Source organism: Psammomys obesus, unplaced genomic scaffold (genome assembly GCF_907164565.1).
Source record: "Psammomys obesus unplaced genomic scaffold, mPsaObe1.curated_primary_1811, whole genome shotgun sequence".
Lineage (NCBI taxonomy): Eukaryota > Metazoa > Chordata > Mammalia > Rodentia > Muridae > Psammomys > Psammomys obesus.
Window position 1 is genome coordinate 11864208 of NW_026585580.1, and position 21635 is coordinate 11885842.

A 21635-nucleotide genomic window follows, 5' to 3' on the forward strand; every position below is an offset into this window, starting at 1 on the left:
TGTATGTATGTATGTTTGTATGTATGTATGTATGTATGTTTGTATGTATGTGTGTGTACCACATGTAGAGAGTGCCCACAGAAAAGACCATATGTCTTTTGCTCAGATATAATGAGGTCTGAGAGGACAGGAGTGCTTCCTTTGGCTTGTCTGTTCAGTCCTCCCTGGTGAGTCTGTCTATCTGTTTCGTCTCCGCTGTTCCATCCTTACATAGACCCAACCTCCTTTAACTTTCACCATGAGCTGAAGGACTGTGGCGCTCTAGGAATCCTCCATCCTTGCACTGAGGGGCTACAAGGTTCCTATCCCAGGGTGCAGACAGCTGTTGACTTTGCAGATTGTATAAGCTGATAAATCATCTTCATAGTAAATATTTCTGTCTCTTCCTTTCCACTAGAAAATGCTAATTAGGGCTGGAGAGATGGCTCAGCGGTTAAGAGTAATGTCTGCTCTTCTAGAGGTACTGAGTTCAATTCCGAGCAACCACGTGGCGGCTTACAACCATCTGTACTGGGGTCTGAGGCCCTCTTTTGGCATGCAGGTGCTTATGCAGAGAGTGTACTCATATACATAAAAGTAAATAAATAAACAAGTAAATATTAAAAGAAAGAAAGAAAGTGCCAGTCCCATCGCGTTACCTCTAAAACAATTCAGGTTTCATTTGCCACACTGCACTTCTTAGTCTATTCCTTAGCATTGACTCTCCTGGAAGGGGTCCAGGGCAAGTGTCTCTCTTCCTGAGACTTTCTTTCAGAGGGTTAAATTCACATATGGTCTTAGAACTGGAAGTAAACAGTGAAGGGAACCCCATTCATCCATCGAGGTCTCTGAATATGGAGTGCTCTAGCCATCCTGCTGGAATGCATATCCACCAGAGGTTGGACCTGGAGACATTGCAAGAAGACAAGGCCCCTGTGGGTTAGAAGGCTTCAGGCCATAGCCAGCTATGCCTGATGGACCCCGGAGTCTGTTCTCTGTGTAGCATCTCTTGTCACTGTAACCCAGTGAAGGCGGTTCAGTGAGTGGAGTAGTTACGAGCACAGTTTCTGGACCCAGGGCTCTCTAGAACAGTGGTTCTCAACCTGTGGGTCATGACCCACCTGAGGGGGTGTTGAAAGACCTTTTCACAGGGCTCACATATCAGATATCCTGCACATCAGGTATTTACATTACACTTTACAACCGTCGAAAAATTACAGTTCTGAAGCGACACAACATGAGGAACTGTAGTAAAGGGTCACAGCGTCGGGGCGCTTGAGAACCGCTGACATAGACTCTGGTGGTGTGACCTCGGGCCTTTCGCAGACAGCCATCTTCTCACCTGTAAAACAGAGGGTAAAAATAATGCCTCCTTACTAGAGTTATAACGGAAATCTAAATAATACAAGTGCCTGGTATAGAGTAAGCTTTTACATATGCGCACGTAAAATAAACGGTTCTGTTTCCTTTAACTGTAGACCGTTCCGCTTATCTCTCCAAAAGCTTTAGGCTTGTCTATTTTCATAGCATATGGAAGCTGTGATCTTTACATTGTTTTTATGGGTTTCAGTCCTATTCCTTAAATGTTGGACTAGGGCCTGGCTCCTAATGTGCAGCTGTGGTGGTTTGGTTAGATACTGCAAATGGTGGACTCTAAATTAGGACAGTTACCTATGGTAACACGGCTTCTCCATCACATGAGAGTGACAGTTTGCAGTGAGATGCTCTGGATAACGATGTGTGAGCCACGCTATCATGGCTGAGCTTAGCCTTTAAAGAAACTTCACATTGTAGCAGCCCAGAGTGGCCACAGCACACAGGCCGTGCCGGCCTCCTGCCCAACAGAGGCTGTGGCATGTGGTACAGTCAAAATTTCTTACAGGAGTTAGGGTTCTCACCATCTACTTAAAAAAAAAAAAATCTATCTCCCCCCCCCCCCACAAGTGTAGTGTGTTAGAGCTCTGAAAACATCCCAGCCTTCTGAATTCTTGAATGGTGTACACAGTTCACTTTTTAAATTTAAATACGTGTATACCAGAAAGGTGTCACTGTGTGCTCTAAGGCTAGAAACGATTCCCATTGGCCTGTTGTCTGAGTTAATGAGTATTAATAATTTGCAGTAGTTTATCAGAAAACATCTGATTTTATATAAATCAGATTTTGTTTTGTTTCTGAAGACATCTGTATTTTATATAAATTTAAACTGTTTGCCCACATTTTGATTTTCCTGAGTACTGTATATAATAATTTAATATTTCTTCTAGTTAATTGCATTGAATTTCAAACCTCTCTGTCTTAAATTTAATTTCTGATGAATACCTTATTGCTGATTTTTTTTCTCCAGAATTGACAAAATCAAATGAGCATAAGTGAGTGACACTTCCAAAATCGTGAAAGAGCCAGGTGGGGGAGGGGACCTGAAGGAGATAAAAAGGTTTCCATAGCCAAAACAAATTGGAGAAAAACATTTTCCAGTTGAAAGATTTATGTTACATATTAGCATGTGAAAGACTGAAAGTTCTTTGGTAAGACAAACCGTTGAACCCAGTGTTTCTCAAGCCTGTTTTACGTTATCTAACAGTAGCTACTATCATCCTTCTGGGAAATGCTTTGGGAGAGCTTTAAAGTGATTACTTTTAAGTGACTATAGTCTTCAATTACAGATTGTTAGTTATTCTGACAGTCATTGTCACCATGCTTTGTCACAGCCTCTTTTTAGGGTTCATTACTTTTCTACTTGAATTGTAACCGAGCTCTTTCCTTCACTGTTTACAGTTTGCCTTTTCTACCCCCTGCCCCTTGGGCCACATCACTTTAGAGATAGAAAATCTATATGGTAGTTCTTCAGTATTTGAGGAAGCTACTCCTCCCTCCTCTTCTTGTCAGTTAAGGGTTCTGTCCTGCATGTAGACATCCAGTTAGACCCACCATTTGTTGAAGATGCTGTGTTTTTTCCTGTGTATGTTTTTGGCTTCTTTGTCAAAAAATCAAGTATCTGTAGGTGTGTGGGTTTATTTCTGGGTCTTCTCTTTGGTTCCATTGATCGACCATTCTGCTTCTATGCCAATATCATGCAGTTTTTATTACTATTGCTCTGTAGTACAGCTTGAGATCAGGAATGGAGATGCCTCCAGACGATCCGTTGCTATACAGGATTGTTTTGGCAATTCTGGCTTTTTTGTTTTTCTGTATGAAGTTGAGAATTGTTCTTTCAAGGTCTGTAAAGAATTGTGTTTGTATTTTGATGGGAATTGCATTGAATCTGTAGATTGCTTTTGGCAGGATGGCCATTTTCACTATGTTAATCCTACTGATCCATGAGCTTGGGAGATCTTTCCATCTTCTGATACCTTCTTCAATTTCTTTCTTCAGAGACTTGAAGCTTTTTTCAAACAGGTCTTTCACTTGCTTGGTTAGAGTCACACCAAGGTACTTTAAGTTATAAGTGTTTATTGTGAAGGGTGTTGTTTCCCTAATTTCTTTCTCAGCCCTTTGTCTTTAATATACAAAAGCAAATAGATCCATATTTATCACCCTGCACAAAACTAAAGTCCAAGTGGATCAAAGACCTCAACATAAAACCAGACACACTAAATCGGTTAGAAGAAGAAGTGGGGAAGAGCCTAGTACTCATTGGCACAGGAGACAACTTCTTGAACAGAACACCAACAGCACAGGCTCTAAGAGCAACAATCAATAAATGGGACCTCATGAAACTAAAAAGCTTCTGTAAAGCAAAGGACATTGTTGTCAGAACAAAATGACAGCCAAAGACTGGGAAAAGATCTTTACCAACCCTATATATGACAGAGATCTAATATCCACAATATATAAAGAACTCAAAAAGTTAAAAAGCAACAAATCAAGTAATCCAATTAAAAAATGGGGTACAGAGCTAAACAGAAATTTTTTGTAGAGGAACATCGAATGGCAGAGAAACACTTAAAGAAATGTTCAACTTCCTTAGTCATGGTATATACTCACTTATAAGTAGATACTAGACCTATAATATAGGATAAACATACTAAAATCTGTACACCTAAAGAAGATAAACAAGAAGGAGGACCCTGGGTAAGATGATCAATCCTCACTCAGAAAGGCAAATGGGATGGACATCGGAAGAAGGAGCAAACTTGAAACAGGACAGGAGCCTACCACAGAGGTTCTTTGAAAGACTCAGTGTATCAAAGCAGATGCTGAGACTATTAACCAAACTTTGGGCAGAGTGCAAGGAATCTTACGAAAGAAGGTGGAGATAGTGGGACCTGGAGAAGACAGGAGCTCCACAAGGAGAGCAACAGAACCAAAATATCTGGGCCTAGGGATCTTTTCTGAGACTGATACTCCAATCAAAGACCATTCATGGACATAACCTAGAACCCCTGCTCAGATGTAGCCCATGACAGCTCAGTATCCAAGTGGGTATCCTGGTAAGGGGGACAGGGGCTGTCTCTGACATAAACTCAGTGGCCGGCTCTTTGATCACAGCCCCCTGATGAGGGAGCAGCCTTGCCAGGCCACAAAGGAGAACAATGCAGCCAGTCCTGATGAGCCCTGATAGACTAGGATGAGATGGAAGGAGAGGAGGACCTCCCCTATCAGTGGACTTGGAGAGGGGCATGGGAGGAGATGAGGGAGGGAGGGTAGGATTGGGAGGGAATGAGGGAGGTGGCTATAGCTGGGGTACAAAGTGAATAAATAGTAATTAATATAAAAAATAAAAATTTAAAAAAAGAGGTTTTGTCCTCATTTTAGTTACATGTTATATTTTTAACCTTAAAAATATACTCATGTCTTTTATTGGCACTTAGTAGAGGTACAGTGTGACACCACAGGACATGTCCACAGTGATCAAATTGATTGTTTATCTATTGCCTCAGCCATTTGTCATTTCTCCTTGTTGGAAATACAGCTATGTCTGACCTGTAGTTTAGCATTGACATCTATTTTTTGATGTTCCCTGATAAACCTACATGTGTTTATTTTGTTGTTCTTCCAGTCTGGTTATTTTATTTATTTTTTGAGACAGAATCTCTACATGGGATAAGTTTTTTTTTTTTTTATTTTTATTTTTCTGAGATTTTTCTTTATTGGTTTTCATGTTCATTTGAAATTAAGGTTGAAGGAAAATCAAACATGTAGGCAGAGCACTAGGAAAGTTATCAAATGGTGATCTCAGCTAACCCTGTGCTGTCTCCTGACCTTCTGCCTCCCTTCCTCCCTCCCTCCCTCCCTCCCTCCCTCCGGAGCTGTTGACTTGTTCACACTTGACAGTGTTTTCCCATACTCATAGACAGTGCTTAAGTATTCCTCAGTTGCTGGGCGTGGTGGCCTGTAATCCCAGCACTCAGGGCGGTGTTCGACGGGGCCGGGCTGGGGGGGCCAGAGACAGGCGGATCTCTGTGAGTTTGAGGCCAGTCTGTTCTACAAAGAGAGTCCAGGACAGCCAAGGCTACACAGAGAAACCTGTATTAAAAAAACAAAATAAAACAAACAAACAAGAAAACAAAAAAGTATTCTGTGTTTCTACAAAGAATGTATATGCTTATATACATAGAGATCTGTGTGGCTATGTACATACACATGAAATGAAGAAGATTTTGTTCTCTTATTTTTTGCAAACATCGTCTTTTTCACTCTTAATTTGCTGTAGCAGTAACAAACAATGGGAACATTCATTTGCTTTAATGGAATTAAGAGCTGATAATAATGAATATGCTATCTGTTTTTTCAACCTCAGGCTTTTTGGATAGGGGTCAGAATGCTGTAGGCTGTGGACCAAAGGCAGCCACAACCTCTTTTCTGATATGGTTCTTGGACAATGAATAGTTTTTAGATTTTTAAACAATTGAAAACAAAATAAAGAATATTTTAGGATGCATGAAAACTGTATAAAATCTAACGTACAGTGTTTGTAAATAAACCCCAGCAAATAATTATGTTTTGTCGTACTGTTTTGCTCTCAACCCCAGACATTCCTATCTGCCTTTTCATAAAGTGAGTTTTCTGACTTCCGTCCTTTTTGTTTTTTTCCTGTGTATAGTCCTAGGTTTTAGGGCTTGCACGTGCCAGGCAAGCTCCATACCTGGACAAACCGCATGCCTAACCCCTCTCTCTGTTCGGGATAAGGTTTTTATTAGATTTAGCGCAAAGTCTTGTGTGCATGTGCCTCTGTAGTGAGGCAGGGTTCACAGTCTGTTTCCCACAATTCATTGTGAAGGAGGCCTTTCTTTCCTGTGAGAATGTGATGCCCAGCTGTCTTCCCGACCAGGCTTTCTTTCCTCTTCGGTTTACTTCATAGTGCTCTCTGCACATGCCAGCTCAGTACATTGATTTGCTGCCAAGTTTTATTTCTGCGATAATCATCTTTTAGTCAAGACATGGTGTGGTGGTTACTTTTTGTCATCTTCACTCAGGGAATGGGGATACTTTATTTGAGGACTTGCCTTCGTCAGATCTGATGCTCTGTAAGCTTCCATGGGCACCAAGCGTTCACACGGTGCACCACATACATGCAGAGCTAGGTGTGGTCTAGGTGTGGTGTGCAAGCCTTTAATCCCATCACTAGGAAGGCAGGTGTAGGTGGATCTGTGAGTTTGAGGCTGGTTTGGTCTACATAGCTAGTTCCAAGATAGCTAGGACTACACAGAGGAACCCTATCTCTGAGTGTGTGTATGTGTGTGGGGGGGGGGAGGGGACAGGGAGAGATTGGCCTCTAAGCCCAGACTCAACCTGGTTTATCTGGCTTCAGCTCCAACAATCACTGACATTCATCCTTACTTTCTTTTTAGATTGGCTTTCCTGGATATTTTGACCAAATCTAATGTTATGACTGTTGCTATGATGAAACACCATGACCAAAACAACTTGGGGGGGGGGGAGTTCATTTGGCTTCTAACATTAGAGTTTACCATTAAAGGAAGTCAGGAGAAGAACTCAAACAGGGCAGGAACCTGGAGGCAGGAGCTGCCTACTGGCTTGCTTCTCCTGGCTTGCTCACCCTACTTTTTTTTTTTTTTTTTAGAACCCAGGACCACCAGCCCAGGGATGCCACAATAGGCCGCCCCCGCCCCCATCAATCACTTGTTAAGAAAATGCCCTATAGGCTTGTGTTAGAGTACATTGACAGATCAGGGACAGGGAATGCCTCAGAAATCACACCAAACAACAGATCCTGGGGAGGAGGAGTGAAAGACTGCTTCAGAGTGGGGGACAAGAGACAGAGAGAGAGAGAGAGCGCAAGAGAAAGCGAGACGTATAGAGAGAAAGACACACAGAGAGAGAGCAGGCTGTGATGGTTTTTAAAGGATATGCATGTCCCATTTGGTGGCTGCTGATGTACCAGTTGGTGCTGAGTTGCTGAAGGGCTCCTGGTTCCTAACAGTTCGCCTGTAGTCCAATCATTTTCTCAGTAGAGGCTCCCTCCTCAGATAACTCTAGCTTGTGTCAAATTGACATAAAACTAGCCAGTTCATAGAATAATGTATATTTTGTATCTGACTTTTCTCAAGCAACAGTACCTTTGGTAGTCAACCATGTTATAATTCACTGTTCCCTTTTGTTTGTGAATGGTAACCCAGCCATAGATGGGATACATTTTACCTGTTAATATTGGACAGACATTTGGTGTTACTTTTTATGGTCCTAATTTTCTACTGTGAACGTAAGTGTGTACCTCATTATGTGACTGTTTCCATTCCTAAGAGTATGATTTCTGGGTCATATTGTATATCTAATGTAACAAGTTAAGTAGCTGCTGAATGTTTCCCACAGTGGCTGTAGTATTTTATGTTTCCATTAGCCTGGAATGAGGATCCAGTCAGTCTGCATTCTCATTTGCACTCTCCTTACTTTAGCTCTCCCTGTGTACGTGAGGTCCTGTCCCCATGTGATTTTGATTCATATTTCTGGAAGGACTGATGATGCTAAACATCGCTTCATATGCTTATTATCCGCTTGTCTGCATTTTTTGATAAAATGCCTGCTCATGTATTGGCCTATAACTGGAGGTAAAAATAGTTATGATGTAGTTTTCTTTACTGCATGTGCTTTTCATGTTGTATCTAAGCAGTTTCTGTGTGATCATGGTGGTCCCTGCCTGTAATCCCGGCAGTTGGGATGACAAGGCAAGAGGATCAAGAGTATGAAGCTGGCCTGGACCGCAGAATAACAAGATGGTATCATAAACGAATAGTCTTTCCTTGGCCTAAAGTGGACTGCTGTAATTTAGTCCAGTAATTAGGCCACTTTAGCTACTGCACGTATGGTGTGTTTCAGTTCATTCTGAGGAAAAGCTTCGAATGAGTCTTATTGCATGTGGGTCCTCATTGAGTCATTCTCTGAGCATCATTGCTGAAAAGAATGTTCTCTGCTGAATTGCTTCTATCAGAAAACCTGTTGTCATTAAAAATATGTGTCGTGACAGAGCTCTTCTCTGTGCAGCACCTCAAAACAGATGCCAGGACTCACAGCCAAACATTGGGTGATGCATAGGGAGTCTTCTGGGAAAGTGGAAGGAAAGAGAAAAGAACCTGGAGTTGTCAGGAGCTCCACAAGTAGAATGACAGAGCCAACCGACTAGGCCTTAGAGGGGCTTGCCGAGACTGAAGCATCAACCAGGGACCATGTAGGAACTGGACCTTTGTCCTGTACAAAGATGTAGCATATGGCCTTCATGTGGGTCCTCTAGTAAGGGGTTTCTCTTTTTCTATACCGGCTGAGCAGGCACCCAAAGGTGCACAGCTTAGAGCATGGCCAAGGTTAATTGCAATGTCCCGGTGACTGTTGTTTTATTTATTCAGCCAGCATTCTGTGACTGTGTTTCTGAAAGATTCTATGTGAGGCCTGGGCCAGGATCTTGCTTTTTTTATTATTGTTATTATTAATTGTGAACATAAAACTGTTCTAAAAGGAAAATGATGATAAAGGGCTTCAGCCAAGGAATGTGGTAGTGCAGAAAAGTGTGATAGAGAACTTGATTGAAGGTAACTTTTGAATAGCCAGAGGAGAAGTGGAAACAGAATACATGGTAAATAGAAGAGAATGCCTTGAGTATACTCACATAATAGTGGAGGTTTGGGAATTTTACTTTACTACTGTAGCTATTTAGCAAGACATTCTTTTCTAACCCTCTTATATCTAATTCCAAATGTCATCTCCTCAAATATGGCTTTAGAAAATATAAATCACGGAACTGAGTTGTTGCTGTCTGTGTTTGTGTGTGTGATGGGGGAGGGGGGTTTGACAGCAAGAAGAGGCCACTGAAACACTGGAGGTGTGGCAGAAGCCCTGGGATCTTGTTATCTGGGTGTGTCTTAAAAATAGTCCTCGTGTTCATCTCTCTGTACCAGTTGTCCTGACCCCGGCTACTTAACGGGTTTAATAAGAAGATGTAACCAGCTGTTCTTAGTTGATATTTGTAAGGACTGAGGGAAATGTTCCCTTCACATAGAAACACCAGGGAGGCTGTCAGTGATGGTACTCAGACTTGAAACTTGAGACTTGAAGATGAAAAGGAGGAGATGAAGTCACCTCTTGTGCTATGACCCATTGTGTAGATGAAAGGGACCAGGAAGTGTCCCCGTAGCAATGCGTGTACTCCTCAGGACTTTGCAGCATCTGCGTGCTCTGTGCCCATCAGCCTTCCTCCCGAGTCTGGAGCCTGCATTATTTTACAGTCATCCCAGCTAATGGCTCCCGGTTTGTGTGACGACTGACCTGAGCATCCACATTCTACATTGTCTAGGCAGTATGTAAAGCTCCCTCCTGAGGGCTCAGGAAAAGTTGGGTTTTGTACCCTGAGAGGATAGCTTAGCTCACACTATAAACAGCTGTGTAATAATAGATCACGGGTTTTGTTCGTTTGTTTTAAAATGAGCACACAAGATATTTGATATCACTCTTGAATTTTTGAAAAAAAAAAAAAAGGTGTGTTTTTATAACCCACCGATCTCTTTTCCTCTTTCATGTCATATCTCCTTTTGCAAGTCCTCCTCCAGCAACTAATTTACCATGTTTACCTGAATGGCCAGGCTTTGAGCCTCCTGTTTAAATTGTTAAACTGGGCCTGAGACCTGAAAGAGTCACACTTGAAAATGTATGAGGAGAGCATAAGCCTAAGGCGTGTGTAAGTTACTGAAATCTTCTATTCATGGCCAGCTCCACTTTGGGCATTAGCCAGAGCTGGGCCTGCACTGTAGTAAAGAGATTTTTCCTTTACTCCTTTACCTCTCCCTGTGACGTCATACTAGTTCTGTGACACCAGAGAGAGAGAGAAGATTGTTTCGTGACATAAGGATCCATTTCAGGTAGACATCCACATCCTTTGTCACTTGACAAAGCTCCTAGGGGTGACTTGGCTAAGCAGTGTTCAGGCAGGCACCAGGCATGGCGCTGTGTCAGGCTCTGCATTGCTTGAGTCCTTATCTGAGCTTCTCTGTCTTCCTTTCCTGTGCTGTGATCACAAAGGTGATTTGTATCCGTTTTGTTTGTGGAATAGCTTGTTAGGAATGTAAAGAGAGTCCATCTTTCAAGATTTTCCTTTCTAGTGTCTACTCAGCAGTTGCCTGGAGTTTTTGGACTGGATTCCCCTACCATGCCATCGTGCCCCGCACAGCCATGTTTTCTCCTCTGCATTGTCCTACGTTGGTGCCAGCCAGGTTTCTCTGAAGCTCTGATAAGGAGCTGGAAAGAGCAAGGGCAGGCTGGTGACGGTCCTTGCCCTGAGCTGTGACCGCGTTAACTGACACTTGCCTATCTCCCAGCTGCCTATTTCAACAGATGGAGCCGAGTGTACTTGCCTTCAGCTCATCTCTAATTTCTAATAATCAATTCTGACCTGATTCGTGAAGTTGACTTATTATTACTACAGAGTCATGTAGTGAGAATTTATCAAAGAGATTCATATTTTATAATCTGGTTTCAAATTCTGGCCATGAGTATATGTTAACTGAAAGTAATTTAAATTCTTTCCCTCTAACGTGATCTTTACTGTAAAACTTCCTGGTTCTGTTTCCAGAAAAATTCAGGAAGAGCTAGCATTTGAAACTGCAGAGGGGGTCTGTTTAAAAGTTTCTGTGTTAAACGGCAGGCTTATGATAGACTGGTGTCATTCGCTTCCCCTCCTCGTGGGGGAGTTTGTCACGGCATAGCTCAGGCTGCTCTCCCTTCTGTGACCCTGGCAGAAGGTCACAGCCTCCTGCGTGCTGGGGTCACGGCAAGTGCCGCCTCACTCACCTCCCAGGGTGCTTTCTAGGATACAGGTGCAGCACATGTCAGTGGTTCTTGCAGCCTCTGCCCGCTTGTCATAGTCTCCTGTCGTGTTACTGTGCTCACAGGACTGCTTCTATATCAGAATGTTTCATCAGAAAGCATATTTAGTTATCAAGAGTTTTAAATGAGCACGACTCTGCTTTTTTCAGCCTTTTCTTTCTAGGCTCTGTATTGTAAGGAAAAGTGTGAATGGAGTGACAAAAATATGCCAGTCATTGATTCCTCATCTATCCCTTAAGTGGTTTTCTAGATCTGATCTTGACACAGTAGCACTCAGGGTGGTGATTTGACATAAGCAATTTTAAAGACATTTATAGGAGACAGTGCTAGGAAGATGCTTCAGAAAATATTTACAAGGTGAGACTCTAATCCTCCCACCAAATATGGCCACGTGTCGATCCTCAGTGACAGAATGCTGCACATTCTTTCCTAAAATCTCCTCTACTTGTTTTCCGTGAGGATGGCCTGATGGCTCTTGTTTAGCTGTTGCCCCGCCCCCTCCTCCTGCCCACTCCCTGTCTGTGAAGCAGTGCTCATGTGTTTGACATGGAAGTGTGCAGCACACTGTACCCACAATAAACGTTAACTCCAGAGAAGGTGTACCAAGACCAGGAGAGACACTAGTCTGCACAGCGTGCTGGTTTCCGAGTTTATTTTTCCCTTTCTGTTGTAATTTCTCAACACCGTGGTCCACATAGCTATGTAAGATATGAAGGACACATAGGCTGAGGGGAAGACTCATGCAAAATAGACTTTCGTCAGTTTCCCTATATATGAAAAGAAAGAGAGAGAGAGAGAGAGAAAAAAAAAACTCTAACCCAATCCAAAACAGAATGAGAGTCAAATAAAAGTTCACATAATTACAGAAAACTTCCTAACCTGGTTCAGAAGTTACTTGATTTAAAAAGTCTTTTTTTTTTTTTTACATTTTCTAAAACTTCAATGAAACTATTGAAAGATTTTTCTTGACATGTGTATGTCCCCTATAAAACCATGACTAAAATTCTCGAGTCTTAGTGTTGTCAGTGTTGTAACTGCTACAGTTCCACCTTGTGGTGAGAGAGAAAACTTTCGTTCGGTTAGTTGATACTGCACTTGAAAGTCTGAAAAAGAAACTCTTTCCCCCAAAGAACTGAGTCCATTATGATGCTGTTCCCATTGTCCCATTGCCAGTATTGATTGCCTAACAACAAATGGGGCTATGTTTTTATAGTTCCTAAATATATCAACTTAGAATTCATAATAACAGGTAAAATCAGGGGTTTAACACTGTTCTTTCACAATCCTTGAAGAAATAACAGTAATTTGTAATTCACAAAACAACTCCGGTAACTTCCTGAGACTATTTTAAGCCTTTCTGTGTATTTTTTAAAGGATCAGGTTTTTTTTATTGATAATCCAGATAACAATATTAGTACTTAATTTTTTTTTTTTTTTTTGAAAAGGCTTCAAAGGAGCTGTCCTAGGAGAACTTGGCGGCCTATTTTTCATGTACTTATGTGAGCTAAAAAAAGGAATCAAAGCATTTTGATTGATAGTTTTCAGTAAAGCAGACTGGCTCCTCCTTTTCACTAGTTAGTACAAGGCAGCAAAGTGCTCTTGGGACAGGCCCTCTTTATCAGTTATGCCTTTAAGAGATCCCGATTGTGCTTGAGAGTCCTGTGTCCTTCAAGAGAAGACTGTGAGTCCTTTATCTGGCTGGCCGTTGCTTCTGGGATGTGCATGCTTTGTCCAGCCTCCCTGACTGAACGTCCTTTCTAGTTTACTGTTTCCTGAGGGCCCTCTTCTCCACAGACTGAGTGGGCCTTTTGTGATTCGGTTTCACCGAAGATCACACAGTTTACAGGACACTAACAAGAAGCGCTGTGGGGAAGAGTAGCTCTCGGGTTCTTTGTTGGAGCCCACCATTGTAACAGAAGAGTAAGAAGAGTAAGAGAAATGTATTAGCACATTTCACATATAAGAGAGAACAGACCTGGGAAGTGAGCAGCTCCGGAGGAGAAGCTTTGATTCAGGCTTGTTTAGCATATTCAGCCGAGATCAGTAAATTCTTAAAGTAACAGGACAAACATAAATCACGGAGGGTCACGGGGGACCTCAGGAGCAGCAAATAGGTGGCAGACAGAGGGTAGTTACTAGAGCAAATTCTTGTAGCATCCTCTAGATACCATCTACAGTAAGGCATGAAAGTCTCCTGTGGCCGGTCTCTTCTCTCTGGTTAAATCGGGAAGAAGGAAGGGTACTGTTACCTCATAATTCCATGTCCTGCTTTCAGGACTTAAATAAAGGGAGGCTGAGATGATTTTGCCTCCCACTAACTGGCCTCAGCTCAGTGCCCCTGTGTGTTTTCTGGCTCCCTAATTCTGCTTAATGGCCCTCAGAGCTTCTTAAAGCATAATGCATGAAGTGGCCTGGTCTCCCGGTCCCCTCCCTGCTGTAAATTCACCTCACGTTTCTTTGAATGGGCAGCTGCTTCCTTTCCTTGGTACCTGCTGCATAGTTTTGAACATCTCTGCCTCCTCCTTCCCTCTTGCTCCTCTGGACCAAACAGTCTGCCATCTTCTTTGCTAAGAGGAGTTCATAGAGCCACAATGGGGTGGGGCTCCCTGACTCCTTAGCGTCTTCACTGTCCGTCACCTCTGAGCGTCGACTCCAGGAGACGGCACTCTTACGTGCATCTCTCCACGTTTGCGTTGTCGTCTCTTTGCCTATGGCGGTGTCCAGGGCGTGCTGGCTATACCGAACTGCAGCCACGCTTAAGCTAGATAGTAATACTGATGCTCAGGTGCCTGGATTGAGCTAGACCTAGGATCTCAGTCGAGTGTGCCTCTGGGTGTGTCCATGGGTGCAGTTCTAGAGACAAAAGAGGAAAGACCAGCAGTGGTTGCCGGCACCCCCCCAGCCAGCCGCAGCCCACCCATAGCTTCCCTCCATACATGGGAGTTCTCCTGCTGCTGCCTGCCTTCCATCTGGTGCCCCGTGACCGCTCAGCTTAACCACGCCCTCCGTGCTGCGACAGACTGCAGCCTCTGAGGACACACGTAATAGTAACTCTTAGACCTTCCAAACCGTTTCTCTCAGGTATTTGTCCCAGCCACAACAGTGTTGACATTTATAAGATTCAAAGCTCTTGTCTAGTTTCCCTAGATTAACATGAACTAATATGGTGTCACACATTCAAGAAGGACAGTTTTGAATACCGAATAAGCAGGCATGTGAAGATCGTTCTCTCCAAGGTTGGATTTGAGTTTTAGCTCAGGTAAAAGTTTAAGGACTGCCAGCTTTGTTTTCCATTTGTACCTTTTTATCAGCTAAGCCCCATGTGGGCGACACAGGTCTGGCATATCTACCCTTGTTCATTCCTAGGTCACCGCCAGCACCTTGTGTATTTTTTTCTCTTCCCATTTACTGCTTTTCTGTCCACTTATTTCCTTCAGTAGGATAGTCTCTCGAGAACAAGATCAGCACCCTGTGAGTACATGATAGATGCCAAGCGGCACACACATGTCAGAAGCCAGCGGTCCATGGTAGCTCACGCCACCTTTATTCCCAGGGCTTGGAAGGCAGACAGGCAGGTCTGTGTGAGCTCAAGGCTAGCCTGGTGTACAGAGTGAATTCCAGGACAGCCTGAGCTACATAGTGAGACCCTGTCTCAAACAATGACAGTGGGGGTGGGGGAGACAGAGAACACAAGCACGCACTGGAGAATTTTGGAAGATTGTGTGAAACACAGAAAGTGGTGCCTTGCTGTAGCTCTATAACTCAGGTCGTATAACTTAACACCACAGTGGACCTGTGAATTCAGAAGATTCAATGATCTATTCTCTCCTGCCACCATTATTGATAACAACAATGAAATTTGTTCTTAGTTTGGGTTGCAAGGGAGTAAGGCCGCCTCTGTTCTGTGTGCAGGTCTCTAACCCAGAATCCACACATACGAGACTCTACCCTGGCCTTCATCCTCCATCTCAGAGTCAGGGAGCATAGTTTATACCATATTTCTTTGGACCATCAGATTCGAGAGTTACAGGAAGTAATGTGTAGCAGCCACCGTTTGTAGTGTCACAGAAGTTACTCTGATTTTTTTTTTCTCCCTTCAAATTTTTTTAAGAAAATTATGCTTTCAGGCTTAAAAGTAACTTCCTGTTCTATACATTTTTTCCTTTAAGTTAGCAATTCATTAATTTAAAAATGGTGATTTTGTCTTGAGACCATAGAATTTTTGTTCTCTAGTTTGAACTGGAGGCTTCTCTTTCCACGCCTTCATATTGCCAATGGACAAACTAAGGCCTGGATAGCTTTGGCATTGCGTTCAAGGTCATGGAGTCAGAATGAGAAGCAAAATTAAAATACAGGCTCCAGATTTTTGTTTTCCTTTATAATTTATTTCTTTTTCTAGTTCAGTTTTATGTGATACAGTATTTTCCTTTTGAAGCACACTTAATTTTTTTTTGATTGCAGTATAAATATAGTGGTGAGAAATGACATTTAATCCTGAGAGGTTTTCTGGTGAGGAGGGCTTGGTGCAGTCTACTTGCAAGGCGAGGTGTGAAATTTCCCTTCTATGAGATAAGTGCTCAAAATCACACCCCAGTCAAACCAGTCCTGGAGGGAGAGCGACAGGAAATGGAGTATAGGAGGACACTGTCTGGCGGGATTCAGCAGGACCCTGGCACAGTGAGTTCCTGTTCCTGGAGACCCGTCCTGAGCACAGGACTGTTTACCACTGTCCTGCCGGGGAGGATGGCAGAGCTGCACAGTAAACTCATTTATTTTGAGAGATGAAGCAATCGGCTGAGCACCAGTAGCTCCGTGATGTTACTGTGTGACTGTGCTCTCTGCATGCAGAGTCAGCCTGCTCCCTGGCTCCACTGGAGCCATGGGGACTTAGAAATGTGCAGGCTTAGATGCACAGGGGCCTGCCAAGCGCCAAGTGGGCCTCACAGGTTCACGTCTGGGCTCAGAAGGAGACCGAGAATCCTTATAGGGCTCTCGTGTGCACATAATTACAGTACTGATTTCATCACACCAGGAGTTGTGCCTGTGTGTGTCATGTATGTGCCATCTGTGTTCCCAAAAAGGTCCTTGAAGAGTGTGTGTGTGTAATATAATGATGTGTGTAAATCATGTATATGTTGTGTATGTAGCATGTATGTTCCTGAAAAGTTCCTTGACATGTGGTTCATCTCTGAATTATAGTTATAGTTAAGACCCTGAGGGAATTGTCAGTTAAAGCTATCTTGAGGTAAATATGGTAACAGAACAGTAACGCTCTTATAACTGCTTTGGATAATTACAGATTTTATAAATGAGTATTACCTAAAATTATCTTCAAATCACATTTTTCTGCCAAAGAGAAAATACTTGAAAACTTTCTTTTGCTGTGGTATAATCCATGACACCATGTGAGAATTGGGAGATCAAACTAAAACTCCAATTTGAAAAGACAGAGAATTGGTTAAAAGTGGTTTATGGTTCACTTCTGCCATGTCCAGCACCGACTGAGAGGTGGAGCCCTTGGGCCTACGTCTTGTCTATCTGTACATGTGAGTTCTCAAAGACCTGTGACTGGCAAAAAGTCCCAAACCCTAGAAATAGAAACAAGTACATTTAATATGACACTCCTAAGGGAAATTTTGATTAATCACATACATTTCCTAATGCTAATAAAATAAGTTGTAGTGGGGTAGGAGTGTGGTTGATGAGTGATACCTTGTCAGGCATATAAGGCCCTGGGTTTGATTACTGTACAACAAACAAAACATGGAGATTTTAGTAGACACACACACACGCACACGCATACGCATACGCATGCACACACACCCACAGAAGCACGCACATAAGCACGGACGCACAAACACACATGCACACATACACACGAACAAACACATGCATGCACATCTACCATACACACACACAAACACACACACAAGTGTGTGCGCATGTCTACTCAACTAAGGTAATGTAGTAAATGGCTTTTAAACTCCTGTTTTTGGAGTAAAGACTTACCAAATTCAAGGTTTGCTTTGATTTGTCATGAGGCTTTCTTGGACAGTCTGGCCACACTCTTGTGCCGTTTTCTTATTTTGTGCTGTCTGTTGCATTCGCATTCAGAAGTGCAGTGGTGTGTGATTCACACTAAGAACTCGGAGAATTTACCGCAGAGGTGGGCAGGTGCAGGGATCGGGCCATGGGCAGAGGAGACAGGGTTCTGGTTCTAGAGCACTGGTGCCCAGAATTCCTCGTTCTATGCCTGTTTAGCACAGTTCCTCGAGCTGGTGGGGTGACCCTCAACTGTAAAATGATTTCATTGTTTCTGCATTTCTGTAATTGTGCTACTGTTATAAATCGTGTAAATATCTGATATGTGGCCCCTCTGAAAGGGGTCACAACCAACAGGTTGAGAACCACTGTTCTAGATCTCCTCTTTGGTTCCTTTTCTGTGAACAGCCCAAAGCAATACATCCCAGAATTGCAAAAAGGTGGAAAATCTGGGAATGTGTCTGCTTCTGTGGAGTGGCCGTCTTCTTGGCCTATCCTGGCTTTTGTCTGTGTAGCACAGGTCTTGTAATGGGTAGGTTTCTACCGAACTGTCCCCGTGGAGCAGACTACCCAGGCTTTGCCCAGAGTCTTGGCTGCCTTTAGTTCTGAAGTCACAACCTCTGGCTAGGTGGGGGAATAGAAGAAGCCGCCACAGGCCAAATGCCACTTTTCATGCCAGCATAATTTAGATTCTCTGCCACAGAAAAGAAGTTGTGGAAAAGATTTGGGTCAAGGCCTCCTAACCTGTGCTTTCATTTTGAAATTATTTGAAATAGAGGTTCACGGGATGCTGTACATTCAGAGCATGGAATTCCGTGGACTGTTACCCCAGCTCTCGTCTGTGGGTTTTCACAGAGGGCCTCTTGATCTGTCAGGGGCTGATTCTTTGAGGACCAGCTGGAGGTAGGAGAACAACTCACTGTTAAGGTGGCACTGGCTTTGTCAGGGGTCACAAATAAAGCCATGATATTATATTTAAAAACTGTGACCCTATCATACATTAGTCCAGGATAATACTTGGTTTGAGATGGTAAAAAGTTAGTAATTCTTGTCATCTTTATGAATTGTTACCCTGAAAAAATCAGCTTTTTTTTTTTTTAAGGTTTTCAATTTAAATTAGAACAAAAATGAAAACAGGTGCGCAGGTGAACAACGCGTGTGGCGTTTCTGTTGGTAGCCCTGCCGTAGTCAATGCCGAGTCCAGGACTAAGGACTGTCCCTCTCTCTGTGTAGGTTCGGAAGCACGTGAATGATCTCTACGAAGACTTGAGGGATGGCCACAACCTGATCTCCCTTCTGGAGGTTCTTTCTGGAGACACCTTGGTAAGTTTGAGGCTTCCTAATTCATTTTGCTGAGCAAATAGTTGTGTACACACATGGCCAGGGCATTTGCAGCATAGACTTCTGGTTTTCTGGCATTTTCTCTTCAAACTGTGAGCTCAGCCAGAAGAAAAGAGTGCATTCTGGTCGGTTGCTCCCGCATCCCAGCTTCATGTGATGTGAATGTGGACCTGAAGACACCTTTGCTCTTGTGATAGGTTCCATAGTTAACCTATTATTTTTCTTTTTTTGCTTTGGTTTTTTTAATTTTTTTTTTTTTAACCATTGGGTTGTTTTGGTTTTGCCTAAGATAAGTCAGATGCACAGTATAACCAAACTTGGGAAGGCTCAGGCGTAGCAAAGAGGTAGACTTTCTGAGAGCTGGGCTGCCCCCGGTGTCGTCTCCCTGTGTGCTCATTACTCCCGTCCTCCGTTCTCGGTTCTCCCTCATTACGTCCCGCTCATGCTCTTCTTTTCATTCCCGTCTGTCTGTATCCTTGCTGTCCTGTCTTCTGTCTGTTATATTCATTAGCCAAGGGAGCGAGACTTTTTGAAGACCTTACGGTTGGTGAGTGCAACAGCAGCATGCGAGTGTGAGCAGCATGAGGATGTGCAGGATGAGGACAAGGGGGTAGGTGTGCCCCGTAACTCACTAACCCAGCAGGCGGTGTGTGCAGTGCTAACCTCACAGGCCAGGAACTCACCGGCTCCTCCAGAGAAGAGGCAGGAACCCAACCCCAGAGCAGGGTGGACGCAGGATCGTTTTCTCTTTAAGTTTATCTTCAGAGCTGAAATAACTGATGTATTTATGCATCACTGTGCCCTGCTACTTTACAGTTTTTTACACTCTGCATAAACTTAAGAGTCCTGATAACTAGTAGTTTTTATGCATTCATTCCCTTCTGAGATTGATATTTCAGTCATGACAACTCATTGCTCCTTTTTGTGGGAAGGGGGAGGTACAGGAAGATTTCTATTTAGTGCTGACAGTTTCCTTTAACTCATACCCATTGGCATAAGTGGCTATTTTTTTTTAATCTGTGGGGTGCAGAGGGGACAAGTTTTAAGTCTTGTATCCCATAGACTCCTCAGGGTGTTCTAACTGAACTGGCCCTTAGCTGACCTAGGTCAGCCGCCTTTGCAGAGAAAGAGATGAGCTTCTTTGGTCATCTGCATCCCACTTCCCTGATTTCCTTGGAAATCATGCTTTTCTAGATCCTGCTGGTGAATTTTCAGCATCGTTTCTATCCTTGTACTAAATTATTTTTCCCTTTTATGCTCTGCTGTCTTTTATCATGGTAACCTGGATGTCAACAGCTTGTATTTAAGAAGGGAAGGAGCAAGTTTCTTCTGCATTTTTTAACTCTTAGACTGTTTCATGTGAAAAATTTCATCCACATTGTTTATATTTCTTTTAAGCATTTTTTTCAGCTCTGTTCCTTTTTCCCTTTCTGCTAGTGTGCACTAAGGAAAATGGTAGTAGAGAAAATGACCGACTTGACACTTTTCCCGAGACTGGGAAAATAGTCACATCCACCTATCCCAGGCAATGCAGCACAATTTCCGCCCATGTTACACCCAGCCTTGTGCAAAGGCTGGAATAAAATACAGAGGAAAAGCATTCCATAGTGTAAGCTGCGTTTTCCTCTCCTTATCACAGCTAAATAAACCTGTCTTCCCCTTTAGTGTTTTTTTTTCCAATATACTAATTGCATGTTATTTTACCTCATTTTATAAATCCATAAGTACAATTAGAAAAACTGCCTTGCTGATAGTGCATATTGAGAAGGTAAATTGGAGAATTAGCTAAGCACCGGTTGGCCAGGATTGCTCTGTTAGTGAACATCACAGGGGCAGGTGGTCTATAGCTTTCCTTTTGTTTAAGTGAAGCATCTGGGATAAAGCTTATGTTTAGAATATATTCAGGAAAAGCCTCTCATACTCGAAATTCGGTCCCAGATAATAGATAAAAGTTAAAAAAACCTCTTTAAAAAAAATGTTGGGCCTACCTAACAGATAGTTAAAAAATATTAAGATGAGCAGAAGATATATTTAGGATGGTCACTGGTGTTACAAGCTGTAGTGTTTTTACTCCTTCAATTTTCTATCCTTAGCCCAGGGAGAAGGGCCGGATGCGCTTTCACAGACTACAGAATGTACAGATTGCACTTGACTACTTGAAAAGACGGCAGGTATGATATTTTTCAAACTTCAACATAAGTGGTTAAATAAGTCTGCCTAGGAATGTGTCAGGGAGTGTAACTATTGTGCATTGTTGCTGAGGCAAATATTTAACAGTGTTTTGGAACTCCTGTTGCTGAGAAAAGAAAGTTCGTATTAGTTCATTGTTAAGAACAGTAAGTGCCTATTTCCCCTTGAATAAGCAGGGCCGGGTCTCCCTGGTGGAACGGGAATGCATCTGCCTCTGCAGGTAGAGACATTTGAGTAGCAACAGGGTGTCAAGAAGCCTGTGGAGCCTCATGGCAGCAGTGAGGTGACACTGTGGAGCCTCAGGGCAGCAGTGAGGTGACACTGACTCTTCGCACTGTGTGTATTAGACTATCTCCATAGTTTACACCCTGCTTCTAGGAACAGTGCTAGCAGTGTGTGTACTTACCGTGGTCCAACAGGCCTCTCTTTGTTGTAGGTAGGTCACTGGCTTGGTCTGCTTTGGGCAGCCACCACAGAATAACTGGTGCTGTGTAATTCATAAAGAACGGAATTCATTCCTTGTGGTTCTAGAGGCTGGAAAGTGAAGATCAAGATAATAGCACTTGGGGTCTGGCCAGGGCAGCCTGTATTCTCACACGACAGAAGGGACAAGGGTGGAAAAGAATCTCCCTTGCTCCATTGTACCCTTAGATAAGGAAGCAAAGTGTTCAACATAATGACATAGAAGTCTTGGTCTTTGATTCATGTTCCTAATTTTATATAAGAAACGAATGTTGGAGATCATTACGTTTATGAATCCTTAGCATCAGGCCTGAGCATTGCACTACTCTTTGAGTTTTCGTAGCTTCTAG

General features: G+C 43.0%; 1 protein-coding gene across 12 annotated transcripts in view; it reads left to right on the forward strand.

Annotated features, from left to right (window-relative positions):
• Dst (dystonin) overlaps positions 1–21635 on the forward strand; it is a 400583-nt gene that overhangs the window by 179913 nt on the left and 199035 nt on the right. For all 12 annotated transcript variants that reach the window (XM_055606512.1, XM_055606422.1, XM_055606436.1 and 9 more), the window contains 2 exons: positions 18526–18615; positions 20727–20804. In XM_055606512.1, coding sequence (XP_055462487.1) covers positions 18526–18615; positions 20727–20804 — 168 coding nt within the window. The remainder of the gene's footprint in view (positions 1–18525; positions 18616–20726; positions 20805–21635) is intronic.